The sequence below is a fragment of the Pistacia vera genome, unplaced genomic scaffold (assembly GCF_008641045.1).
Source record: "Pistacia vera cultivar Batoury unplaced genomic scaffold, PisVer_v2 Contig306, whole genome shotgun sequence".
NCBI lineage: Eukaryota > Viridiplantae > Streptophyta > Magnoliopsida > Sapindales > Anacardiaceae > Pistacia > Pistacia vera.
Window position 1 is genome coordinate 635144 of NW_022196120.1, and position 14771 is coordinate 649914.

At 35.2% G+C, this 14771-nt stretch overlaps 2 protein-coding genes across 4 annotated transcripts; both read right to left on the bottom strand.

Annotated features, from left to right (window-relative positions):
* Positions 1-3384: 3384 nt before the first annotated feature.
* Positions 3385-4745, bottom strand: LOC116135959 (phospholipase A(1) DAD1, chloroplastic-like). Its single transcript, XM_031421664.1, has one exon. The coding sequence runs from the start codon at positions 4714-4716 to the stop codon at positions 3385-3387; it is 1332 nt and encodes a 443-aa protein (XP_031277524.1). The 5' UTR covers positions 4717-4745.
* A 5460-nt stretch (positions 4746-10205) lies between these two features.
* LOC116135916 lies at positions 10206-14738 on the bottom strand. Of its 3 annotated transcripts, XR_004128959.1 has the most exons (9): positions 14503-14738; positions 14267-14305; positions 13848-13985; positions 13478-13617; positions 13296-13399; positions 12308-12408; positions 10818-11464; positions 10570-10651; positions 10206-10421 (listed from the first exon to the last, which is right to left on the bottom strand). XR_004128959.1 is itself a non-coding variant. In XM_031421622.1 (7 exons), the coding sequence occupies exons 1-7, from the start codon at positions 14641-14643 to the stop codon at positions 11060-11062; spliced, it is 1068 nt and encodes a 355-aa protein (XP_031277482.1). In that variant the 5' UTR covers positions 14644-14738; the 3' UTR covers positions 10685-11059. The 3 variants fall into 3 exon arrangements, 1 of the variants encoding a protein (XP_031277482.1); XR_004128960.1 differs by lacking the exon at positions 10570-10651 and having other exon boundaries at positions 10207-10421; XM_031421622.1 differs by lacking the exons at positions 10206-10421; positions 10570-10651 and having other exon boundaries at positions 10685-11464.
* Positions 14739-14771: the final 33 nt, after the last annotated feature.

A 14771-nucleotide genomic window follows, 5' to 3' on the forward strand; every position in this document is an offset into this window, starting at 1 on the left:
CAAGAATAATTTTGAATAGGGAACATCACTCTTTAAGCTTTTAACATAATTTTGTGTGTTGACTTGACATTAATGAATGAGTCCATATTATTTATTATATTATTTCTCATTCAAACAATTAACGATTTTGTTTTATATATTCCTTGCAACATAGATTTAGAGTATGTAATATCACTCGTAATGTATACGTTGTCAATACATTACTCTTAATACTTACCACATGAGTTTAGTATAATATTATTCATTTTAGAATTTAAATACAAAGTGTAGTGAATGATAGCAAATCAACAGAGTGCATGGCATCTTTATCTATATATTCAAATTGATACGATTTTATTTCCTTATTATCATAATATATTTATACACATTAATGTTATTGTTTTATGTAATCTTTAATCTATAAGCATGGCTTCTCGTTTTCTTTTATTATCAAATCTGAATGCAGCCATGATGAGCGGGGCCACTGGCTACAACTCTGGCAGTAGTTTGAACTTTAAAGTAGCAATAACCACGCGTGACAGGTACACGCAAGCAGAGTAGACTTGATTTGATATGCCATTTATTACTGAGCCTTAGACTCTGGGAGTAGAGTACATGAAATGAATTGAAATGTTGTCATGTGGTCGAGTTCAGTTCAACATTAGGATGCCAGCCTATTAAGTAATAAGCAGATTCTATAAGTTTATGTTGAAGATGAATTTAGGTTGGATGGAATAACTAGTTTCCTATTAGTATAGAGGAAAACAAAGGTAAGATGGATTTAAGGGGAATTGTACCATTGCCGTCAGGTAACAATCATGCTTGTCTACATCATGGAAACAAAAGGTTTACTTATATTTAATTACACTATACTCCCATATATCTGTACAGATACAAATACAATAAACAAATAGCCACCTCTTTTAATAATTGTAATTAATGGATAACGAGTCTAACTTGTGGGGCCTTTTCTTGATATGTATTCACAATAAGTCACCACAATTTCAATTTCAATGCCCAATTTATTCTTTTTCTATAATGAACGCTTCCTCGTATACCACCTTGCAAATCGTCGGTTTGTTTGGTTGCCAGCTATTTTTCATTTGACGGCAACAGTATGCTCTTTTCCTCTGCCTATATTTTATATTTTATCTCTTGTTTGATGTGAGCTAAACTTAATTGGGTCCTATTGGAGATTATAATTTTGATTGAGAGAGCAAATTAGGTAGAGTAAACTGTAACAGCATCTCAAGGCGATGTCTTTTTCTTTTAAGTTGTTTATGATGTTCTGTTATCAACTATGAGATTTTCTTTTGACTTTAGCCCTATAAAACTCCAACTTCATTGTCCAAGTTTGGTAGTGATTGTGAAAATTCAGAGATTAAATAGTTGATATTTTGAAGCCGCAATTTTGTTGTTTTCTTCTAGGAAGCAATTTGACTTTGATGGAGATAGTATTGGCAATTCCTTCGCCTGCAGCACTCAGGTAACCTTCCCATCACTTTATCGTATACTATACAGTCCAATTTATATTATTACTTAAGATACACTATTTTCGTCATTCCTTTTTGATAGTTAGTGATGCCTATATAACGTACCAAGTGGCCAAATTGTTAATGCATTAGGCCCTAAAAGCTTATTGTTGTTGTCACAAGCATGAGAAATGCTAGTTTCAGTGACGTAAAAATGTGAAAAATAAGATTTGACCTAATTTTCAATTAATGGCTAATTCAAGATTCGAATTATATGAATAAGTGTAATTTCCGTTATGAATCTGTTAAATTCATGGTTGGAGATGCTTCTCATTTAATTTTCATAAAAAATGAGGTTGTAAATCTTGGAATTATTTGTCACCCCGTCAGTTATCGTATAACCTTCTATTTATAAAATTGACTTTTGTCGAGTTAAAAAAATAGTATAAAATACATGTCACGTATTTGCAACAGAAAATTGTATGATCAACCTAGCAGCCACGCCACCGGTTCTGTCGTACGGATAGATGACTGGTGACTGGGTTAGGTTTTACTCATCCTTCACTTCCAGTTTTGTTGACTCTAAGACATACTATTTCTTCATAAACCTTCACCTAATATAGTTGATTTCTCGACCTACCACATATCTAGATCTATTCTGTTTAATTATTAAACAAATATTACCAATATTTCACTGCTGACGTATTATATTAATGTTAAAAATTCGATTGATTGGTATGTATTATTCATGTAGACCGAACAGCTTATATTATAAATTCGTTTGCGACCATTGCTTTCTGATAAATACGTGTGACTCGTGGTTTACTTATAATACATGAACTAATTAAGGTCACCTATATTACTATTACATTGCCACGGCTATTGAAAACATAATTTGTAGGTGGACTATCACCTGTATTGGGTTTATTTTCATAGGGAACTAGGTTGATTTTTATCAATGAGCTATGGCTGCATGCATTTCTTATGGATTTAGAGGAGAACGTGTATGCATACATGCGTTCCACAAATCTTATCACTGTCTACATTTAAAGTGTCGATTTATGTACACGTACTAATTAATTAACCGTCCTCGCTCACATGAACCATGTTGCCAAATTCTAATACATCTATTTTCAATCATGCTTAGTATTTTCTCAAGGCTTGTATGCTGGAATCCCCCAGAAGTTTCAGGATCTAAGAGAATTACTGAGTCTGAGAGGGAAAAAGAAACTGCCAAAAGAGATGTATTGTTTGACAGTACAAGGAGTCAAGGATCGGTTGCGGATACATAAGTTTAATACCACGTAGCCCTACACTTGTCAACTTGCTATAAGGTAACCCCACCCACCCAGTACAAAATCTGTTTTAAATCACTGGCAAAAGATCCGAAATTCACAACGAAAGTTATGAATTGAAGGATATTTTGATTTTTCCAGCATGTTTGGTATGGACGGCGGTTGATTGGCTTGGCAATTTGGACCGAGCCGCATCTGGTAGTACTTGTAGACCAGGTAAGTCTAAAAAGGTCGGTGCCACAAAAAATCCGTAAATATCATAGGCGTAAAGGGCAATTTTGTAATTGAAGTAACACGTGAGAGCCCCACGGTTGGATAAATAAAACAACGCTTGCCTTTGTCAAGGCCAAGGGGCCATAATTCTTAATTCGTACTCTGAAGGCAGGCCCAGTACCTAACACTAACAGCTTGACTCTTTTTGCAGTCAACAGTTTTAACGCCAAAATAGTAGAGGCAGCGAGGTATTTCTTTCTTACTCTCACTCAGTCTCAGTTTCAGTTTCTTTTTAAGAAAAATCAATTGCATATTATCTATCTACAAAATTACATCATGTACATACTTTCAGTACTATAACTGTATAGCCTGGAATTACTCTTTTTTTTTTTTTTTTTTTTTATAAATTTTATTGGGTTAATATTCTAAATCTGAACTTTTTCTCTTGAATGATTGCTGAGGACGTTTCTAGCACTAGCCCTAAATGGACAAGTGGAGCTCACAAATCCATTAACCAAGTGAAGGTACGTCTTCAGCTCGTGACACGTGGCGACATTTATACTGTTAAGGTAGGGGGAGTCCCTGGAACTCAGTCTCAGCTCTCTGCCAATCTCCGCATAAGCCCATTGTGTATCTTCAACCCTTTTTTGTATCCAGCCAGGTAAGCCGGCCATTTGGACATTCCCTTTGTTTGACACGTCATCATCCACGTCTATTACAAAACCAGGTACTTTGGTTATTAGATCATCTGAATTCACAATACGTAACACTTTTGTTCCTTGTTTTTCTAGGTGTTGACGGAAGCTCCTGTTACCTACACGTGGACCGCCAAAGGAGATGACGGTCACCATTGGCGCACGTTTAAAGTTGGTTTTTATATCGTAAGCAGCTAGTGTAGCCAGAGCAGCGCCAAGGCTGTGGCCTGTGATGGTTAAACTAAGAGGCTCATCGCCATAGATTTGGAGCAACCGATTAATCTCCTCACGAACCATGTCTTGTAAACTTGGTAACATGGTGGTACCAGAAGTGTACAAGCTGAGGAACCCACTTTCTACCATGGCACCGAAACCATCATCACCAGGGAGGTGAGTAAGTGTAGCGCGTAGATTCTCTAGCCATTCGAGGCACGTGGCAGTACCTCGAAAAGCAATCACAACGTCCCGTCTTCCTAGCCGTGCAATCTCTTCTTTGTCCTGGCAGACTGCCACATAACCAATCCAGCTGGACTGAGTTGACACCCAAGTAGGTGCCTTGTCCATCCAACGTGGCAGATTGATGCCTGATGTTGCACGTAAATGTTTGGTTAGGCGATACCCGGTTTGGGGTAGACCAGAGCGGTCAAATAATGTGTTTTTTGGGAAGCGGCATGTTGCATATGTAGGTGATGAGGGCTCAAAATCGAATGACTTATAAGCAGCTTCTACGAACTCACCATATCGAAGAATTTCGTCGCGCAAATTATCATCTAATGGGTCAAGGAGACCATCCCAGTTTTGGATGCCTTGGTACTCCTTCCATCTCTTACCAAGTCTAACAGGTCTAGGTGTGAAACGGAAAGTGTTTGAGTTGTAGTCAATTGGGTCAAGCAAGCGCTCCAAATTCTTCATGGGTTGGTTCTCTATCGACCTTTTTAAGGGTTGGGTGAGGGTGCAGCAACGGAATGTTATGTGTTTTGTTGGGGTTGGTGTTGGTGTTGTTCTGGAGGTAGTTGCAGATGAAAGCGTGCATTGCCGTACGGCTTTCACGGAGACACTCATTTTGTTTCCTGATCCAGTGATTAATGGCTCTAAGACTACACAATTACGGGCCCCAACGCTTTACGTGATATTTCAGGACTGAAAAAGGACAATGTTTTATGAGTGAAGAGGGAGAGAGTGGGTGAGCGAACAACAACTAGAGATTAAAGAAGGTAGAGAAATGTTATTGATGCCGCAGATACTACCTACTGAACTGCGTTTAGAGGGCTTTTGCGGAGCCGTTTTATAAGTGCAAAAAGTTAAATGAGAATTTAATGAAGAGGAAAAAGGAAAGATACAATGACAAGACAAAGNTAGTTGCAGATGAAAGCGTGCATTGCCGTACGGCTTTCACGGAGACACTCATTTTGTTTCCTGATCCAGTGATTAATGGCTCTAAGACTACACAATTACGGGCCCCAACGCTTTACGTGATATTTCAGGACGGGAAAAGGACAATGTTTTATGAGTGAAGAGGGAGAGAGTGAGTGAGCGAACAACAACTAGAGATTAAAGAAGGTAGAGAAATGTTATTGATGCCGCAGATACTAGCTACTGAACTGCGTTTAGAGGGCTTTTGCGGAGCCGTTTTATAAGTGCAAAAAGTTAAATGAGAATTTAATGAAGAGGAAAAAGGAAAGATACAATGACAAGACAAAGAAAGTGTGGAATGATAAAGGGTAGTTGATGAAAAGAGCTAGCTAGCAATAAAATTAGATAATATATGACGCAAAAAAGCTATGGAGAGAGAGAGAGAGAGAGAGATCGAACTAAGATTTTGTTGAGAAAAAAAAAAAAGGGTATTCGGAGAAAGATACTCTGGAGTGTAGAGAAAGAAAGAAGAGAAGTTTTAATTAGCTAGATACATACGGTTGGTGGTGGGGACTGGGGAGGAGTTATAACTGGAAAAACCATATAATGGGGTCCCCAAAATTACTGATCTATGATGATGCACTGTGAGAATTGAGATGATGAAATGAAGAGAAGATATGGAACTCGTGACCTGTGGGCCTTGTAAAAAGTCACTATCCAATCGTTGATTTACTTTCAATCAAGCGGGATACATTGACTCTGCCGAAATATTGAACGGAAAAATTTAATAGATCTCACTTTCATAAAGTGTAATACCAAAGTTGAGAACAAGCACAGAGACATCCACGTAAGTTCTGCTTTCCCTTAAGTGGCATTTAGAGATTGTTCTTATCCTCATTGATATAGTAAGATTACTGTAAGAGGTAGATTGATTAATTAGAGTTTGTTTTTGTTTTGTGGTTAATTAATTAACTGTTGGTATCCTCGTGTCATGTTGGGACAAACAAGGTATACCAATTCAAGTTTTCTTTATCATAATGTAATCCTGTTTGTTAGTTTACATGAAGACATGCATAATCACAGTTTTACATGTTAATCTCATTCTTCAACTGTGCATCTGCCTGCCTCGTCCACGTTTGAATTTTCCACCTTTATTTCGTCTCTCAGAACTTGCCAATAAGCTTCCTGGTGTATGTGTTTTCATGCCTTTCTTTGAGTTTCCATAGATCTGTTTATTTGGTAACAAAGTGCACGTTTTCACATCATCTTTTCATTTAATTGATCAATGTGTTTTCATATTTCGTAACTAGTTGATATTTCAACCACACTAATATATACTCCAAGTTGACAATTTCATAGAGAAATAAACTTCCTTTTTATGAAGACTTTCAGTTGCTTGCCAAAGAATTAACTTGACGCACAAGCTCCTTGTTTTAATGGGTTTAATTTGACCAACTATTTTGTAGTTTGATTGCCCTACAAGTTCACATAGCCGTAGATTTTGACATCCAAAATCATAATATAATAAAAGAAAGCAAGTGTTTTCAAGCGATCTGTATATATGTTTAGGTAAAGATAATTACTATAACCTCGTTAATTTAGCAAGCTTTGTCTCCTTTTACAGATGTCTAAAAAAGTAGATCTTAAGATGAGAAATCTAAACATTGTTGTCAAGCATTATTATATTTATCTCTCTCTCTCTCTCTCTCTCTAATAAAGTAGTCCAGATTTTCTTTAACATCAATTTTTTCGATAACGACTCGCTCTTGTTTCTTTCCATTATTTAGAATAGTTTTTGCATGTAAGAGTTAGGAAGCTTTTACTGAATCTAGCTGGTACTAGAATTTTCTCCATGTCTAATTAAATTATTTGATTATCTGATTGAATTAAGTTTCATTCAAAGACATCTGAGAAATATTATCAATGTCAGTTTAATTATGTAACACGTATTTTATGTATGTTTATGTCTGTTGCTAACTGCAGCTTAGCTGGAGGAGGTAGATAATGGCCTTGCGAGACATAACCATTGATATAGACAAGAAGATTTAATACTGAAAACTGGCCCTAAATTATTATTATAATTATGTAAAAAGAAACTAAAACCAGGAAACCAACTTAATTATATATTTCATTACTGAGTCCGCCTGCCTGCCATATAAAAAATAATAATTCAATTCCCTAGGTGATATCTTCTCTTTCTCTCGTTATTATAACCATTTTAATTATCACAAAAGTGGTTTGTGGCTATAAGCTGCCATATATTCCTTGTATATTGTTGAAGAAAGTGGAAATAATGCAGTTGCAGTGAAAGTTCAAAATTTCTTTGCATGGAATAATAGCTGCTAATGGAAGAAAAGAAAGTTAGGTTTCTACTGTAATGAGAAGTCGAGGTATATCACACTACCTTTCTTGGTTTTAAGAGGATATTTTCTGTAATGTATTTGCCATTTTGAGGTCAATTATATCATGCAATTGTATGTACATTCATTGGAAATTAAAGTTCCTCTCTCTTTTCTAAACATTAATTCAGTCTCACCCTTCACATCAATACATATAAGGAAATTAAAGAGTAAAGTTCAAGTTCCTACACCATCAGGTGGGATGCATGCATCCAATTGCCAACATTGACACGAGCATTTGAAAGTTATATTTCTCAAGCTTGTTTAAAGAAACGTTTCTTCAATATAATTCTTAAATTACGTCAACAAAGTCTAGATCAATCTTTACTGGAAAGTCCAATGGAAGATGAAGATCCCGTTAAAGGGGTTGTAATTATTTAAGTGTTGGTATATACATGTAGGTCATGCACTATAAATATAACGATTCTATTCTCTGAAGAAAATCCAAATTCCTATTCATGTGTCTATACACAATAACAAATACTCCATTGCTGAAGGGGTGGTTTGGTTTCAAGATAGGTGAGTTCATTAAATACAAAATGGGCAAGTGGACCAACTTATATATATGCTATAAAGATTTTTATTTATGAAAAAGCTCTTTGTTGTGGCCTCTCACGTTTATCATCAAGAAATACCTAGGTTGGATTTCAATGGTGGGAAAATCGGAGCCAACGCATATGGGACCCAAATGAGTTACCATATTTATAAAACGTACAAGCCATCAAAATGACCTTTTAATTTTGAGTATCTTTTTTTTTTAAATGTTTAACTCTACAATCTACACTCTTCTATTGCAAACAAAAGATTCCACTACAAAAAGGCCATATACATCATGTGCCATCGTCTCTTTTCTTTTTCATGTTTTGGCCATAACAAAAACCTTATAGCCGCCATTAACATATCATGTGAGAGCCAAAGCCAAGAGGCACACACAAGCACCGTATACCATATGATTATTCCTGCTGCTTTCTGCTATCTTTAGAAATCAATAACTTTGTGATTCATCAAGTTGTTTTTGTGCTTTGTCTCCATCGTTTTGCCTTAAGAAGATAAATTCCAAAAACATCACCATCACTACTTGGCTTTTTAAATCTCTTTCATTAAGTTGAGTATATTTCCTTTGATTTGATCGGTTGGGTTAGAGTTATATATATTACTTCCATTCATGAACATTTTAGGTTATAATCAAAATTATTTTGTTCTCTAATTTCTAAAAATGGTGATAAGTATATAGAAGAAACTGGTTTATGGATGACAAATAATGCATTAGATAAACAAACTTTTAAGGGTCAAGTTTGTTTAGTTAAATTTACAAGATTTGATGGGTGCATTTTTCACATATGGTTCAAGGAAAAGGAAATTTAAAACCAAAAATAGTGTATATTTTTATTATGTATGTAATAGTAGATTGTATTTGAGTTTTAGTTTTTCAAGTAAGTTATAACTTATATGGATCAAACTCAAGAGAAATTTTGTCTTGTGTAAACATATTCGTCAATCATTAGGGCTGCCAAGTGCCAATAATTAATTGTTTTTAATACACTTTTAGTTTTCTAATAATTTTGCTAAAACCACCGAGTTTACGTGATATAAATTACTTTCTTTAATAGGATCGATCAATATATCAAGTTTGGGGAAAAGTGAAAAATATATATAAATATGTGTCAATATAAAAGAAACCTATGTGTATGTTGATGAATTCGTTTAAGAAATGTGTTTAATTATGTTAATATTTAATTTCAATTAAAATTAAATTTAGGTTGTGTTGCATGATTGAAGGGATCTTATAGTTTTTGTGGTGAGTTTAGGCCGACCCATTTGTTTAAATAATGTATTCGGTCACTGTTCAATATCTTTTTAGGTGGCCCGTTCAAAGAAGGGCCTCTTTAATCATACAAATCTTCTGGTGGCCCCAAAAGCTGTTGATTGATAAAATATTGTCAACATTTTGTTCAGATTCGCACAGACGAAGATGAACTGCAAAATTAAAATTAAAGATTTTGTTTTTATTACACTAATTACTATTAATCATCTCTAATGATTAGCTTTGATTTTTCAAGTCATGTATCACCATAAGAGAAGAGAACCTCTGCCTATGGTATAATGGTAAAAAAAAAAAATTAAGATTTGACATAATTTCTCAAATTCGACCCTCCACGAGAATAAAAAAAGTATAACATCGTCTTTAAAGTTTAAGTTCTTATAAGCCTTAAAAGTAGTGACTACTACAGGATTTACACAACCTTTAATTTCAGATACTTAGGATTCAAGAGATTAGTTGAGATGTCTAAAAAAAAAAAAAAAAAAAAAAAAAAACCCTCTCTGCCCAACAAACCAAATGTGGCTGTAGCTGGGACCTCAAACTAATTGCCATGTTTTGGATTGTTAGAACTTACAACATCAATTTTAAATAACTTTGTTGGATTTGCCTTTTAGAAAGTTGAAAGAAACGAAAGAGAAAAAGCCGATTTGGGACCTTGGGTTCTAGAATCTAAAGGTTCCTCTGGCTCTGGCTGCTTACCATATAGTAAAATTCCAAGTGTCGGTTTGATGGCCTTTCTCAAATGTAAAACAGGAGCGAAAGATGATTCCTAGTGTGAGTCAGACTATTGAGAATGGATAGGACCATCACTTTTTCTCAGAAAGATTGACCATGGGATCTGTTTGACTGTTTATGATGATTCTGTCTTGTCGGCTGGACGAATCAATTCATCTGGGTGCTCATTGTTTTATTACTTTATACTTAATTTAAAAAGAGCCAAATTGTTAACTGCTGCTCAGACACAATTTTTGACTTGTGACCCTCACCACTCTCATTGCCAGTTGGCTTTCCCTCTTGTTCAGACTTTTATAATCGATTTTCGCATCAAGTACAGTATTGGGTATCTCTTGAATCCCAGTCTGAAACCATTCATCCACAGACCACTATATATGTCCGTGGAATTTGTCCACGTTTTCACCCATTTTCCGCCCCAAGATGGTCGGTCAGTCTATGAAGATTGTTATGGAGTCAAACTGTCAGGTCAAAGAAGAATAGAGTATATGATCAACCATCATTATCAGTTGAGTTTAATACTGGCTGGGAATTTGAACCAATCAAATAAGTGTTCAAACATAAAAATGGAAGCAAGGAAATCAAAAAATTATTGCCGTTTCACCCCACCTTTTTATACCGCATAAGATCTTCATTATTCCTAATCATCTCAATAATGTACCTAATTTTCGTGTATTTTCCAACAGAAAACCTACCGACCAAAACCGAAACACAAACTAATAGAATAAGAAACTTTGTGGGGAGGTCCGAGTTGTTCCCCACAAAGTTTGCACCCAGAAAGAAGGAAAAGAAAGTCTAAATTTCATAAATAATACTGTTACAACTCCACATTAAGCTTAAAGTTTATAGTAACTTACAGCTTCATAAACAGAATAGCGCCTTCCACTTAACATCCTAGTCCATCTCATCCTCATCGATCTTTCGTTTCCATTTCAAAACTTTGGCATTCATAACTTCAAGCTGAGAATCCACTATAAACATTTTGCTTTCATTATTTTTTTTTCTTCCTCTCCTGTTCAGTTTGTAATCATTTTTCTATATTGCATTTTCATTCATAATAAATTGATATAAAAAAACTCAGACTCAAAATATAAAATGATTAATCTGTGGTACTATTATCTTTTTTAACCCACTGTCTTACTTGCTTTCTAGGATTTCTTACTCTAGGTTTCCTCGTGCCTGAATTCCATTGCTTACTAGTACTAGGCCTATTTGAGGAACCAGTAGGATTTGTTTCTGCCGGGGCAGCCGGTTCTACTGGTTCTTGCTCTGGTGGCTCTCTTTGTTCTTGCTCAGTGGTTTCTTTGGTTGTTGGGGAGGGCAGTGCGGCTGGTTGCGAAAGAAACATACCAGGCAAAACGACAAGTTCTCTCTTTGGTTCAATTAGGCCACTTCTTTCTTCCTGCAATTTTAGAATAGCCTCAAATTTCTGTCTTCTCATGTCCTCTGAATCAGACTGAAGGAGCTTCTCATTGTCATCAACTTCAGGACCATCAGAAATCCTCTGAAATCCAACAGATATAGTAATTAACTTACTAGCTTCACATGTAATAAAACCAACTTCAGCAAGAGAGCAGTGAATAGTAACTATAACATTCACAAGCCCAACAACAGATAGGGCAAAGTCGATGCACACATGCAAGAACAATACCTGACTCTAAAACTTGAAAACTCAATACGTCAAAACACTGATCCACCCTTCCCAAATGAAAAACTATTATATCACGCTCTGCCTACTAGACTACACCTAATTTAGTTGAATAAATCATTCTCACAAAGCCCATTCAAAGTCAGCTGTGAACACTCTATTTGGTTCTTTGCTCATATGAATTATTTTTCTGTCATGAAAAAAGTCCAGGCCATTAGAAGAGCCAGAGACTGCATAAGATAAAAAGAAGCACAAAAACGCTTCTTGCTATACCACTGTAACATATTGCCCTGTAAACTAACAACATTTCTAAAAGGGCTTCAGCTTCATGAAAATCCTACTAATCTTAGACTCTAAAGACACAGATCCCATTTGCATGTTTCCAAAACCATTCTGTTTTTTTCCATTAACAAAATGGGAAAAGTTCTACAGGTAGCCCCACAAGCCAGAACATGTTACATCAGTATCCTCTGAAGTCTCCCCATCATTTCCCGTTGCATGCGAAAAAGAACAAGGTCTAAGAGCTCATCTTTATGACATCAGTAAAAAATTTACCAGGCTGTTTTTTCTCCTATGTTAGTTAACAGACTGTTACCACCTCTGGTTTATCATGGAGAACAGCATTGGTATTGCTCAGGGCACAACATAAAATACTATGTGACAATAAATATTATGATACCAATAAGTCAGGTTGCATACCAGTTGTGAGGATTGACTACCAACCAAGTCAAGCACATGTTCAAGATCTTTGGCATGAAAAATGTTACGGCAAACTGGACAGTTTCCTATGTTTTCTTCCACTGCACCAGACATGTACAGCAATGCCACTTATTATAAGATGTATTTCCATAACAGAAAATTGAGATAAACAAGGTCATGTACATTATTACTTATGACCTTTCAAGAAACAAAAGATATTTTAGTCAAGAAAATATAATGCAAGAAATTTGTGTGCATGTACACCCATGTTCAAGTAGCATGCGAATGCAAAAGCAAACCGCAAAAGTTGAAAACAAAACCTCTTTAATTTTTTTTTTTAAACGGAACATAAGATTTTACACAAGAAACGGAAAGTAAGAATTGGTAACAAACTCCAAGCATTGCTATAAATTCTACTGAACATTAGATGCAAAAGAAATATTTGCTATGGAAGTTCAAATTTATATGCATTAAATAATGATATAATGCTATCATCAATTAAAACTATGANTCAAGAAACAAAAGATATTTTAGTCAAGAAAATATAATGCAAGAAATTTGTGTGCATGTACACCCATGTTCAAGTAGCATGCGAATGCAAAAACAAACCGCAAAAGTTGAAAACAAAACCTCTTTAATTTTTTTTTTTTTTTTTTAAAACGGAACATAAGATTTTACACAAGAAACAGAAAGTAAGAATTGGTAACCAATTCCAAGCATTGCTATACATTCTACTTAACATTAGATGCAAAAGAAATATTTGCTATGGAAGTTCAAATTTATATGCATTAAATAATGATATAATGCTATCATCAATTAAAACTATGACTCACTGATGGACTCACTGATGTAGGATAGTCCACTCACTGAACTGAAAAAATCTTTTTAGGAAACTGAACGACACCTTAAGACCAACACCACACTAAGAAATTGTTCCTTCAAATGTATATGGAAGTTAACTCCCCAGTCAATTGTGATCTAAACACACCTCTTTCATTTCTCATGTCTCTTATAAGGTGCGAGGTGTCTCCATATGAAGCATCATTTTCTTTCTCCTTTTGGAGCCAATTCCACCAGTGAATGATGCAGTCACTGCTAAAAAACATGAAATTTAGAAAACAAAAGTGTTGCCTACTATCAAGTAAACTAATTGTGAGATGGCAACTCTACCTATGAAAGCAATGGAAGCAAGACATCAACTTCATAAATGGCAAGACTTCATCAGTCTCATCTTTGGGGACCAAAGGATACAAACACAATGGACAGTCACCATCAGGATGATTCATACCAGAGAGCTTCTCCACCGATTCCTAAAAAAATATCACAATGAATGGTTGCAAATACATAAAACTCCAGGTATCACCAAACCTTATAAATATAAAAGATGTTAGAATTGTAATCATCAAAATTAACAGTCACAAAACTAAACAAAAAAAGTCCCACATTATGTCTATATGCGCTCTGTTTCCAATTTGGTTTCCACATTCAAGGGTAAACAACATCAAAATACTCACCACCCAATAAGTAGAGAAACAATTACCTCACAGAGTGCAACAAGCATCAAACAAGAGGAGAGTTCACATGCTTTATCTTGTACACTGCTTATCAAGTGTTTCTGCCTTTTCTGGTCAAGACCTTTGGATTCTATAAGATCAACAGAAGGTGGTTCATCGGGATACTACCACGAAAAATATTAAAAGAGAAAAAAAATTAACATACAAACTGAGAAAATCATAATACGAACTTGCTAATTTAAGACAACTCAACTTTAGAAATAAAATTTTACACTAAACAGGTGTTTGATAACTGATCCAGTCTCTTAGTAACATAGTAGAAAATCATCTTAACTGCATAATTCCACATGAAGATTTTGTTTGTGAACAATTACATCGGTGAAACACCCATTACCAAATTTCAACCAAGTTGATTGAGTGCAAAAACGTGAACAAAGATAAGTACCTTGGGGCCTGCTCGTATGTCGATAACTGCTTCAACAAACTACAGGAAAAACATTATAACATCATATAAAAATATAATAAATTAAATCTTGCAACTCAGTTGGTCATAAAACCTAAGGAAACCTTAAATTCAAAACGGAAACAAAAATAAACATAAAAATTTTGAATTCCTTATATTATATTTATCATCGGTAATCTCAGAAACCAAATGCGAAACATAAGATTAGAGAGACGGACCTGTTGGGAAGATACATCAGCGGTTCGAGGCTTGATATGGAGGTGAAGATGGGGCGGATAGGAATCAAGAACCACACAATCTTCTTCATATACAGCTTGTACAGCTTCCAATTCCATCGCCACCTCTTCTTCTTCTGCCATTTTTTTTTTTTTTTTTTTGGCTGCGGAGTGACAGACTAGAAAACGGCTTCGTGCTGTTTTTGATTCGTAAATCCTAAATGATACTTGACTAATGCAATGATATTCACATCCACCGTCGCTGTGTTTCT